This window comes from Miniopterus schreibersii (assembly GCF_964146895.1).
Source record: "Miniopterus schreibersii genome assembly, chromosome: 2".
NCBI classification, from domain to species: Eukaryota; Metazoa; Chordata; class Mammalia; order Chiroptera; family Miniopteridae; genus Miniopterus; species Miniopterus schreibersii.
This window is the reverse complement of record NC_138102.1, coordinates 93,745,183-93,757,718: the sequence shown is the minus strand read 5'-3', so window position 1 is coordinate 93,757,718 and position 12,536 is coordinate 93,745,183. Positions and strand designations below refer to the sequence as shown.

The following is a 12,536-nucleotide window of genomic DNA, read 5'->3' as shown; positions in this document are numbered from 1 at the left end:
GATGCAGTGCAAGGAGCACTAGGCTTGAGGGTCATGTTTCCTTGTCTTATTCAGCCTATGTGACTTGAGGCAAATCAATTCACCTCTCTGGGTCTTGACTTCCTTAACTTACAAAGAAGGGTGCTATAACAGACAATCTTTCCAGATCTAACATCCTGCAAAATTCAACCATACAATGCTGTTTTTCTGATTTCCATCCCCTTTGAACTTGGTGTACTGGGTATGTTGAATAGCACCATCTGAGAAAAATATAATGTAAGCCATATGTAATTTTAAACATTCTAGTAGCCCCACAAAAACGTAAAAAGAAACAGATGAAATTAATTTTAATAACAGACTTTATTTAACATTATCATTTCAACCTGCAATCCATATAAAAATTGAGTTTCCATTCCTTTTTTAGTACCAAGTCTACAAAAGTCGGTGTGTATTGTACATTTAAAGGACATCCCGATTTGGACCAGCCAAATTTCAAGTACTTGCTCAAGAGCCACACATGGTTAATGGCTACCGAATTAGCACAGGTGTAAGTCTAAGAGGAAGTCCTCCCTTCACTTCTGACTTTGTTAAGCCCAGAGCTGAAGAATGATGTGAGTGCTAGCCTGTATCCTGAGAAAAGTCAAAATCATCGGAGAAGTTCTGGTCTGAGTTCCCTGTCTGAGTAGGAAGGTAGGTGGGGAGCGTTCAGGACAAAATAAAACAGAGAACCTAGAAGGCTGCAAGCACAACAATAATTCGGAACTTCAGGAGAGAGACAGGAAAATGAGTTGGGCATGGTCAGGTCTTCTTTATACTCAAGGTTTTCACAATACAAACCACTCACACTCACCAAAAGCACACAGACCTCTTATCATATCAATTCATTCCTTTAAACAACTCTGAACACCTAACTCCCAGGCACTCAGCTGGGCAATGTGGATGCAGCTCACTTGGGTCAGGATAACATATTAAACACTTCATAAGCAGGACCTCAATTACTCATTCAAAGCCCCTGTGAGATAACTCACAGATGAAAACACTGAGGCTGAGAGAGGTTTGATCACTTTTCAACAGTCACACAACTAGAGAGTGGTGGAACAAGGATCCAAACCCGACTCTTAAACACTGCATCCAGCCATACTTCCAGCTTCAAAGAGCTCACAGTTCCTGCAGGGAACAAAAAATTTCACAACTATGAGGCCATGGAGTCACTACCACAGAAAAGACATGAAGTAGGGGCTGGAAGCAAAATATATTAAGAAAGGATTACCAGGGGTAACTTTGTATGTGTCTGTAAGGTTGGGAAACTCACCACGCAAAAAGCGGGGGGCTGGACCTTCCAGAGGGAATAGCAGAGGTGTGAGGGAGCATGCAGTGTTCTGAAAACTGGCTGGTGGGGCAGCTGCAGGGCAGTGTGCATAAGAAACAGAGGCCCCACATGAAAGTGGAGGTGTGAGCCAAAACCAGTGCATAAGGGGCCTGAAATTCCATGAAGAAGAATGTAGGTTTTATCCTGTGGGCATGGGACCATATTTTCATTTGAAGAAGTCATTCTAAAGGAGAGCTCTCAAAGCTTATCTGTCTCCCTTCCCTTCCTCTCCTAGGGTTGTTAACTCTATTAAAATTCCATGTGTAAAAGAATAGATTTGTTTCCTAGAGTTGGACAATACCTAGGGACTAAATCTCCCAAAGGTCTGTGAAATTTACTTACTCTACCCACTTTACTAAAGAGAAGTTGCTGATCTGTAACTCTTGAAAATCAACCCTGAAAAGCTAAAGGCACCTCCTATATTCTTGGCATCAGCACTGACAGAAGTCCTAGCAGGGGATGGTTTGCTTGGCTGGCCCCTGCTGGAGGCTTTTCATAATCATGACGGCATACTAGTATTTTACATTTACTTGTGCAGAAACATGTAAGATTCTTGTGGCCTGTGAAAGAAAACGCTGAAACATTTCAGGTGCTCAAACGCTGAGGCCCCACGTCTCTCCCCCTAACAATGAATAAAATTGTTCACTGACTTCAAAACCCATGTCTCCCCTCTGCTCAGCCCCCTCTGCACATCCCTTCCAGTTCCTCTGACTACCCAGTTCCACCTTCAGCTCATCAGCCTCTAAGGCTGGCCTACTTTTCAAGGCGACACAAGCAGAAAAATTTCTCCATTATACAAACAATAGATTATAATTAGAACAGGACATAGAAAGGGGGGAACCAGCAACAGTACCTACCAGGAGGCAAGGATACAGGCAGAACCTGGTGAAAAAGCCATTGCACAAAGTATAAACATACTCCTGCATGGCAGGGGGAAGGTCTAGGGAAAGAGAAGGCAGCAATACTAAGTGTAACAGAATAGGGCTTGGCCACCAACCACCTGGAAAATTGAGCTGAAGCCCAAGAAGCAACAAGCAAGATCACTTTACCCAGTGAGAAGAGCGAAGCAGACTCACTGTTTTCTTTTCTTTTCTTTTCTTTTCTTTTTTCAGAGAGAGTAGAAGGGATAGAGAAAGAGATAGAAACATCGATGTGAGAGAGACACATCGATTGGTTGCCTTCCACAAGCGCCCTGACCAGGGCCAGGGATCGAGCCTGCAACCAAGGTATGTGCCCTCGGCCAGAATCAAACCCGGGCCCCTTCAGTCTGCGGGCTGATGCTCTAACCACTGAGCCAAACCGGCCAGCGCTCACTTTGTTTTCAGTAGTCACCTGGGTGGTTCTGAAAGCTATGTCCTGGTCTGAACAGAGAGTGGGCCCAAGCAGCTTTGAGTCCATTGAAAACCATGGGAATTGTCTGCAGATAAACAACTAGGCCAGATCCATGGAGAGAAGCATAAGAAAAAATGGGCCCTCTCAGGTATAAACTCTAGGGGTAAGTTTTTCAAGGGGTTTTTTTCTGAACTTCCAAGCTTCATTCACACCCTGACCTGAAAAATCAACCCCTTGCCTTTGCCAAGAAGATGGAATGTTTCATGGATGTACTCTCCATTCCCAAACTCCTCCTTTACAAGGGGCCTCTGGGTATAAGCGGGAACTGTTCTGGAGGACTTGTGCCCTCTGGCCCTGCTTTGTTTCCACACGACCTACTGACACCAGCCAAAGTGGGATGCACAGGGGAGAGCATTCGGGCAGCAAGACAGTTTGTGTGATTGAATCAGCTCTTCCTAGAATTAGACTGGACCCACTCCCATAGGGGCCCAGTCAGCAACAGGAAATTGGCGCCATGGATGAGTTACTCTGCTGTGGGGAGTGGAGAGGCTGAGGTGAATGGAGACCACTCAGTCATGGATGGGGAGCTAGTAAAGAGAAGATAACATAGCCTCCCGGATCCAATGGAAGAGCTGGGCCAGCTTGCAGAGGAAGGGCAGGGAAGAAGGGGAAGCTGCAGGGAAAAGAAGACTCTTGTTAATGTACCTTCCTTCACTCCCCCACTCTTCACTCAGCCCCATTTCCCAACCTTCGAGAACTCTACCAACTTGGGAATATACAGGATTCTTTTTAAAGCATATTTTGATGCTTAATGTTATTTCCTCCTTCTCTCCTCCTCAACAATAAAGAATTTCACTTTCTCTAGGACATATTCTCTGGAATATACTTTCTTCACTTAGACTGCAATGACCTTAAATTTGCTGACAAAAAGATTCAAATTTATTATGTTTTAATCTTTTTGACATACCAAAAACTGCTAATGTGGCTGCTTCTGGTGAGATGAATTTGATAAGAGACTTTTTACTATATTCATTTCTGTTTCTTTTAAATTTGGAGCCATGTAACAGTAGTACCTATTTTTATCATGTTAATTATACTGAAATAAAATAAAGTAAAATTTACCTCTTTGGAATTAAAGCTGAGTTGGTTTGTTTTTCATTATTTTAATTTCTGATTTTTTAAAATTTTTTAAAACTGATTTGAGAGAGAAAAAGAGAGAGAAAGAAACACAGATGTGAAAGAGAAACATTGACTGGTTGCCTCCTAGACGTGCCCTGACTGGGGATCTAACCCACAACCTGGGTATGTGCCCTGACCTACAATTGAACCTGCCACCTTTCATGCTCCAACCAAGCCATACTGGCCAGGGCTGAATTCATGATTTTTTAACTGATTTTTTTTTCTTTCTTAAAAAGGAGGATGTTATTTTTTAAGAAAGCTAATGACAGACTACTTTCTATATATCCTTTCTACGGAGTTCTAATTGCAGCCCATCCATGGGTTCTCCTTTCCCACAGCACCATCACTGCAATGAGTCACAATTACCATTGAGGGTCAGGACCATCAGCCAGGGCACTTCTGAAGAAGTCTGAGCAGCTTTTCGAACAGCAAGCTCAAATGGTCCCTTGCCATCTGCACTTGGGAGACCAGGGTTTATGAGACTAAAGGGCTTATAAAAACCATAAAACTTTTTCTAAATTTTTATCAAGTCTCTGGAACAATGTAGAAAGACAGAGGACAGTGTCTGCCATGATGAAGTAATCACTTGAGCTAAAGCCAACCCATGGACAGACAACAGTGCAGTGAAGGCCTGGAGAGGGGGTGGGAGCGGATGGAGCCAGTCAAAGGGGGGGAAGGGAGACATCTGTAATACTTTCAACAATAAAGATAAGTTTTTAAAAGAAAAAAGAAATAAAAGAAAGTCAGAGGATAGATATGAATGAATGCAAACTACCCTTAGCTTACCTGAGGGCTTACTAGTGATTATGTCCTGAAGCAAACAGAGCTATTCAGAGGGAATTACTGCTCAATGTTCAGCAAAGGGGTGAAAAGGACTACACTGAGCTATACAAAAAAAGTTTGCTGAATTAGAGAAAGGGAAATGGGGGAAACTGAAATCTAAAGATTAAATCAAAAACTGGCAGTTTTAAAGACAAACTCTTTGTGTGATCCTGGGCTAGTCACTTTTCTCTGTGGTTCTCAGCCTTCTCAACCAGAAAAGAAAGAAAAATAAAATAAAGGTACTCAAATAAGGGTTTCCACTTTTTCCTCCAGTTTTAAAAGTTATGTAATTTTATTCTAAGTCTAAATTCATGAGAAGAGTAGAGATCAGATCAAAACTCGCATAGAGGAAAAGACGAAAAAAACTAAAAGCATGAGCTCCTATCATTTGGCCCAGTGCTTACATGTCTAAGGAATTAATCCTCAGGAAATAACCAGAGCTGTTCCCAAATAGTACTTAGGGAGCTCAGGTCTGCTTCACAGTACTGCAGAAACAGTATACGAGATAATCAAAGTGTTCTGCAATTGTTAAGTCAAGTATAGAATTTTCTGTAAATTGGAATATTATTTACCATTTAAGGCCATGTTTCAAAGAATATTTTTGATATGCAAAATTCACCTATGTCCATATATCTCTATACGTGGAAAAATGCTGAAGGTATAACCATTATAACAGCAGACTTATAGGTGATTTGTTTTCTTCTTTATAATTTTCCCTAATTTCCACATTTTCTAAAATGTATATGTATTTCATTTACAATTTAGTATGTTTTAAATTACCACCATTTTTCAAACATATAATGAGGAAGATTTTTTTTTAAACTTTGAGGTTCTATTCAGAGTTCAACCCCGCAAAAAGTAGATGATAAAGTAGATGACAATGATTCAGAGTCAATGTTCAAGGGTCAGTAGGGTACAGTGGACTTTTTCCAGACTGTTCTCATGGGCTGTAGCACTAGTCTCTCCTAGGTGGGCTGGGGCCAGCTCTTGCTCAGCTCCAGCAATCCCTCCTTATAGAAGAGACTCAGGGAGAAATGGCACAGGCACAGAAGGTACCTCCTTTCCCAAGAGGGCTCCCACAGGCCCAGCCCCTGTCAATTGCCCCTTCTCCAGGAAGGGTGGGAGGGGAGGTAGGCTTCATCACTCACCTGGATCAAACCTCACCACCAAGAGCCAGAGGATCAAGGTGGCCAGGAGGCTCTTTTTGAAGGGCAAGGAAACTAAGTGGCTCACTGCAGAGTCCCAAAGCCGGCGAAGCAACATCAGTAGTGATAGGAACTTGTGGGAGGAGCCTGGTCAGGGAGACAGGGCATAACTGTAAGGTAAGTCACAGGATCCAGCTTCTCTAAATCTGAGGTTTGAGCTTGTTTATAAGGGTTGAACAAAAGTTAATTCTGTAACTCATGCAAGTCATAAAATGGTTCTAAACGAGATTCTGCAAGCTCCAAAAATGCTTTAAGGACAGACTCTATCATCAGACTACCATCTCCTTAGGGGAGGACTTTGACAGATCATATCTACTCAACTAGGTAAGCCTGGCATATTTGGTGCTTTTCTAAATATCCTCATCACTTTATAACATTATTTATATTTTGGCCTAAGATATATGCCATAGGTCTTGATTATCAGAGCAATAGGTCAATCATCACCGTAATGCAGGAAAATGAAGAGCACTTAGCACACATTGTGAAGAACTCTAAAGTCCTGGATTATGAATATAAACATGAACACTACCAAACCAAGAACAAGTGGTGCCCAGTCCTGGTAGGAGGCATAGGGCCTGAGTAGCCATAGGTAATCCCTGAAGCAAACAAGCCCTGTTTGCAAATAAGTGATCCTGTCTCAGCAAGTTCATGCTCTTTAGCACACAAAGAAAAACACAGAAAAACAGGGTTTACAGCCTCCTAACAGCTAAAGGGCTCTTGTGGGGGAAAAAAGGATTCAACCTATTCTTTATATTACCAAGAAAAAAAAAATCAGTAAGTTAGAAACCACTAGGGGGAAAACTTAAATTCATGATAAAGAACAACTTCCCTACAGAACTGCCCATTGATGGAATGAGCTGCTTTAGGTGATAGTGAATTTTCTGCTTTAGGAGACAGTGAATTTTCTCCTTTAGGAGATAGTGAATGTTCTGCCTTTAGACATATTCATGTCTATTCTAGAACACTAGACCACTCGAGGGAAAGGAGATGAAAAGGATTCAAGAACGAGGAGAAGGGTTTGGAGTAGAGGAACCTTTAAAGTCCCTTTGTAACAAATCAACACCCACACCCACCCCTGTGAAGGTTCCCCTTATATGACACTAGCCAGGTGTATGGTGTTGGGTCTTGAAGTGGTTTCTCTGCAGAAGCCAGTTTATAAATCTGCACTCAGAGGTGGGCTGTCCCTGAAGGAGGTAGATATCAATCACTGAAAAAGACACCCAAGAGGTCTCATGAGTGAGGCAGACAGGAGACTGGGCAGTGGCACCCAAACTGAAGATAAGTAATTTTTACCTCAAAAGTCAAGTTACCAAGTTGTCGTGTTAGTTTCTCATTTTCCTTTGGCTAACCCCAAGCATACCTCAGCTGTGTCTATATTTGCACCAGCATTTAAAGGAGGAGTAACATCCTACCCAGCCCAGCATGGTACAGGTAAGAAATCTAATATGAGGACCCCAAGAAGATGGTGACTTTCAGGAGAAGAGTCAAGGTCCTAAGACCCAGCAACACCTCCCCATATGAACATTTTCCTTCCACCATCAGCTTCGGAGTGTCTGGGCTTTTTAAGCAACTCAACAGGTTTCCTATTCTTTGATTTGGAAGTTACTCATACAAAAAACTGCTCCCAACCTCCCTGGAATGTCACAACAGACCCCAAGGTCCTGAGGAAAGCACACAACTACACTTTTCAGAAGCCACAGAAGGATAATATCCTACCTTCCTGGTTTAGCTTCTGGTCCTCCTCAGAGTCAGAGTGTTCGTGTTTCTGCTGTTGCCTTGCTGCGCTAATGGCCTGGAGTGCATCTAAGCGCTGCTCCTCACTGAAGGCTGCAGAGCCCACCACTAGCTCCTCAGCCTCTGACAAGCAGCCCAGAGGCAGCAGCACCTGCTGCAGGTGAAGTTCTGCCAAGGCTCTGTATTCTGGAAGGCCCTGATTGTCTGGGTCTTGCATCCAGGCACTGGCCACTTCCAGCACAGCTCCAGGCTCTTGCATTTTGCTATATAAAAGAACACTGCAGCCCCAAATAATCCAATCCAAAAAAAAAAAAGAACAGTCAGTGCTCCACAGTTGGTTCATTTCTCATAACCACTATACTCTCCTATCCAACTCCTCCCCCACATGCTCCAGCCCTTCCCTATTGAATGCTGACATTGAAAGAATTAGGAATTCCTAGAAAGTAGCAAGAAGCTCTCTCTTCATTCTGACACTCCACTCTGTCATCCCACTTCACATCTCCTATTCCCAGTATCTTCTCTCTTCCTCTTTCCTTTAACCCACTCCTAAATCCCTCCTTCCTCATCCGTTAGTGCTGTTTTGAGGTCTGGAAAGAAAAAAGAATTAGATTTGGAGGGAAATAGTAGGGAATGGGGAAAGGGAGATATTAGGCACTGATTCAGGAAAGAACACAAAAATCCTCATTTCTGGAATGATTCAATGAGTCAGTAAGAAGGACCTACCACAGCTCCAGGACTTTGGGGGGTAGCTTTTCAGGGACCTGATAATACTGAAGGACCCAGGAAAGAACTTCCCGCCACCGATCCATTTCTGCCAGGGCCTGGATCCCCACAACACACAGGGAGCATTTCACTTCCAAGGAGCTGTCAGCAGAAAAACCAATTCACATTTAGAAGTGGCCCCCCTCCATTTCCATTCAGACCTCCACCCTGGGACTGTTCTTCCCCAGCTCCCAATTTAGCAGCCATCACTTCCATCCTCCTCATTAGTATTCAAGTTGGCCTCACAATTACAATTGGTCTCATGGGCCCCAACATAGAGAAAACTGCCCATTTCCCTAGAAATTAAAAGTTCCTGTAAACCTCCTAGAGATAAATCAACTCTTGTCCAACATTTTTGTACGCAAGTGAAATAAGTTAAATGAGCAAGAAAAGAGAAAGTACAACCTGCAGCACAGGTGTGTGGGTAGAAAGAGAGCTGGAGCTAACAGTTTGCTTGGTGAAGAAATGGGCATGGAGCCTGAGTGTGGGTATAGGGAATCCACTGGCCTTAGTACCAACCAGTGAGGTATCTGCAGGCACCCAGAATCACAGCCTTCAGCGTTTACTGCAACAAGCCCCCCACACAACCCCTAAAATCACAATCAGGGCTCCCCCACTTTGACTATTCTACCCACCACCTCCCTAGTGAGATCTAATCCAATTTTACAACCCACCGAGACATGATGTCCTCACATTGCATAAGAGGTTAGCCTCATTGGAAAGAGCAATGGAGAGCCAAGGTTTTCTCCAGGTTGATTCTTTGATTCAACTGTTCAACAGGACCAGAACCCTATTCTCACTCATCAGCAAAGACGAGAAGTGAACTTGGGGACAGGGAGTGTAGCTAGGAAAGGACAAAGCCTGCTTATGAAAGTAATTTAACACTTAATACACATTCTATCTTCCCATCACGCCATCACACTCGAGTAGGGAGCAAAGAATTGGCTAAGCTGTGTTCTGGGCCTCAGTTTTCTCCTCTGTAGAATGGGCACACCAGCCCGTCAGAGGCTTCCTGTGCGCACTGGGAATGACAGGCTCCCGAGAGGCTGAGTCCCTCCCCAAGCGAGCCCCGCACATACGTGCCCGCTGGCCCGTCCGCCAGGGCCGCCTTGCTCAGGCTCTTGCCGGCTCGCTCGCAGGTATGCAGCGCCGCCTGGAAGTCCAAGTGCACCACCAAGAGGTCAGCAGCCTCCTCCAGTAGAGCCGAAGCCGCCGCCGGCGAGAGGGAGACGCGCACGGGTTCAGTGCTGCTTAGGGCGCCCCTGACCCCTCTAAGGGGGACTGCAGCTGTCGACGTGTCACTCTTCATAGCAGCCTGGCTCGAGGCCTGTCTCTGCAGACGTCCAAGCAGCCGCCTCTCCGGGGCTCCAGAAGAGCCCGATTCGGCCTGGGAGAAGTGGGGTGTCCTCACTGCCTTGCCCACAACCCTTCCGGGGGCTGAGTCCTGGACAAGGAAAAAGAAGGGACCATATTCTAAGTCAAAGCTGGGCTCGCCCGGCACCTGGGGAACCAATTTACACCTCCGATGTGCAGAACGGCTGCGTGTCTCAAGTACCTGGCCTAGTTTCTCTGGCCCTGCGATGTGTACAGATGCGCGCAGGCCCGGGAGAAGGCAGGTCAAGCGTCCCTAAGAACAGCCCACCTCACCAAAGGCCGAGAAGGTCTCTTTTCTGGTCTCGCGGCTCTGCTGGCGGGAGGCTTTTGGCCACGCGCGGGACTCTGGGAGTTGTAGTTTTCCGGCTCTACTAAGTTCAGTATCCCTCTCGATGCAGATGGGCAGGTCTGGACTACAACCACCAGCATGCCGCGCGCCCCAGAAACTGGCTCTGTCCCGGAAGAAAACTTACTGACGGGTGCGGGGGAATACAAAGGGTGAGATTGTGTTGAGAGATGAGTTGATCCTTTTACTAGCCAGACCTAGCAGAGGCCAGACTGAAGAAATTCCAGTAAGGAAATGGAGCAGCATGCACGATTCTGAGCATCCATAGGGATAGCAATTAGGGCAGACCAGGAAAGGCACTGAAAGGAAACATTACAACTTGTCACTTTTCCTTTGTGTGTCCCAGGCCCAGCTCACGTTTATCCAGTACTTGCAGGTCCTGGCCCTACGTTGAGCACTTTACGTGGATTCTCATTTAGTTCTTCCTTCAGAAAAACTGTAATCCCCACTTTACAGGAGATGAAATTGGAGCTTATCTAAATAATTTGCTCAAGTCACACAACTAGTGACAAAAATGGTGTCAATCCAAGGCTGTTTGGCTCAAAGGCTCAATTTAAGCACTACTCTGTTCTGCAGGATGGGACTATGTCTATGCTTTCTCTTCAGGGAATTCACGATCATCACACAAGCAAGTTACATAAGCTTGAGCCTTCATTGTGTCACATAAATAAGAGATACAGTGTGTAATGCAATTTATAATCAAGTTCCAGAGCAGAGCAAGTATTCAATGAATTATAGCTATAATAAGTAGTATCAAATAATTTTACACAGATACATAAAATTACATTTACTTATATTCTGTACTTCAGGCTTTGCTGTGCCTCCCAACTTCATAATAAACCCTCTCAGATTTAATTTCTCCCCAGTCCCCTACCTTTTGAACTCTCTCCAAAGCTTCTCTAGAATTGTTTACTCCCCTCATGATTAGACAGGCCAGGCACAGGGTATGTGCCTGTTCACATGGTAGATCCCCTTCCCTTGTCCCCAGATTTATACACACCCATCTGCTGGGCTTTCAGTTCTCTGTAGAAAGTCCTCATGAAAAGCAGAGGCAGAAACATCAAATCCATCAGACTCTAAGGAAAAATAAGTATGAACCCTATAACCACATAAGATGATGAAGTTAGGACTGAACTTACCCCATCTTCTAGGTGCCAAGCCTTGTTCTAAGAACTGAGGATCCTCCAATGAACAAAGAAGACAAAATGTTTGCCTTTGTGGAGCTTTCATCATAGTGAAAGGAAACAAAAAACAAGGAAGTAAAATATATATAGTAGTATGTCAGACAATAATAAATGCTAAGGATAAATAAGTAAAATAGAGAAGAGAGATTGGGAGTGACAACAGTGGCGGGGTGGAGTTGCTATCTACAATTAACTTTGTTTTCTAACAGGGTTGGGGGCAGAGCAGAGAAAAAATGTGTTTGTCATGCTCAGGACTAGACCCTGTCTGAGGAATCACTATTGATTTTGGAACGCTGCCCTTGGGACCAACACATTTTCAGGGTCATTTGGGAGGAGTTTCATCCTAAGTCCCTCTTCCTTACCAGGCAGTATGCATTCCCACACAGCAAACAAAGGCAAGCAAAGAGCCCTGGAAACTGTGGATCGGTCTAAGACTGAACTTACCAAAGTGTTTTATCAGCTCTACCTCAGATTTGACATCAGATGATGAAGATCATTAGTAATAACATACTTATTGGACTGAAGAAAAAAAATTTCTCAGAACTGGGTTTAGAAGTCTCTCTGAAAAATCAGAAAAGCTGTAGGAACACCAGAAAACAGACCTCAGCTGGCTTGGGTGAGTGCAGACTGGCACAGCCACATCACTTCACTTCCAGGAGCACCACCTCTAAATGGCTGCTACCTGAAAAAGACCCCTTCCTTAATCCCTAACAAGAAATGTCTTGCTATTTCCAATTTTTTTCAGGAGGTGGCAGCACAGTCTTAAAAGAAGCAGACCTGCCAGAAACAAATTTGCCTACTTAGTGGCTGCCACAGCAGCCAAAATGAGGTCAAGATATTTAAGGGGTGGGTGGAATGCTAAAAATCATATTAAAATATGATTCTGTTCTATTTCTGTGTTTCACTTGTTTTTGACTATGCAGGGCTTTCATAGTGGTCTGTATGTCATCACTTAATCTTTAACACTGTTGTGCCCACAAATTGATTCTTCAACATATGTTTACTATGACTCTCTACCATCTCACCTGTGTCTGAATGTGCACAGAATTTCGCAATCTAAGACAGCAATTCTAAACATAAGTAAATTCATTCCACCTGATGGAGAGTGAACGGGTATTATAAAAACCTAGCCAGGGCTCATGATGCAAGCTTTGAAACCACCTATCCTCTCCTTGGGATAAAACAAGGAGTGGAAATAAGGCCTTATCTGTAAAGCCATATCTATAAGGCCTGGCCCATATTAATATTTG

The 12,536-nt window shown here is 44.1% G+C and overlaps 1 protein-coding gene across 1 annotated transcript; it reads right to left on the bottom strand.

The window, feature by feature from the left end:
• Nucleotides 1-320: 320 nt before the first annotated feature.
• PEX26 (peroxisomal biogenesis factor 26) lies at nucleotides 321-10,068 on the bottom strand. The gene is made up of 6 exons (XM_081129338.1): nucleotides 9,938-10,068; nucleotides 9,462-9,826; nucleotides 8,344-8,484; nucleotides 7,603-7,898; nucleotides 5,830-5,973; nucleotides 321-3,353 (listed from the first exon to the last, which is right to left on the bottom strand). Exons 2-6 carry the CDS (start codon nucleotides 9,689-9,691, stop codon nucleotides 3,268-3,270), a joined length of 897 nt encoding a protein of 298 aa, XP_080985464.1. The 5' UTR covers nucleotides 9,692-9,826; nucleotides 9,938-10,068; the 3' UTR covers nucleotides 321-3,267.
• Between the last annotated feature and the right edge of the window lie 2,468 nt (nucleotides 10,069-12,536).

What these genes read in the sequence shown, in the direction of transcription:
- PEX26 (XM_081129338.1), bottom strand. Translation starts at nt 9,691, where the DNA reads ATGAAGAGTGACACGTCGACAGCTGCAGTCCCCCTTAGAGGGGTCAGG. An exon ending in GCGGACGGGCCAGCGGGCAC is followed by an intron (nt 8,485 to 9,461) that starts GTATGTGCGGGG and finishes TTCTGCTGACAG; the next exon opens with CTCCTTGGAAGTGAAATGCT. An exon ending in CCAGAAGCTAAACCAGGAAG is followed by an intron (nt 5,974 to 7,602) that starts GTAGGATATTAT and finishes CTCCCTGACCAG; the next exon opens with GCTCCTCCCACAAGTTCCTA.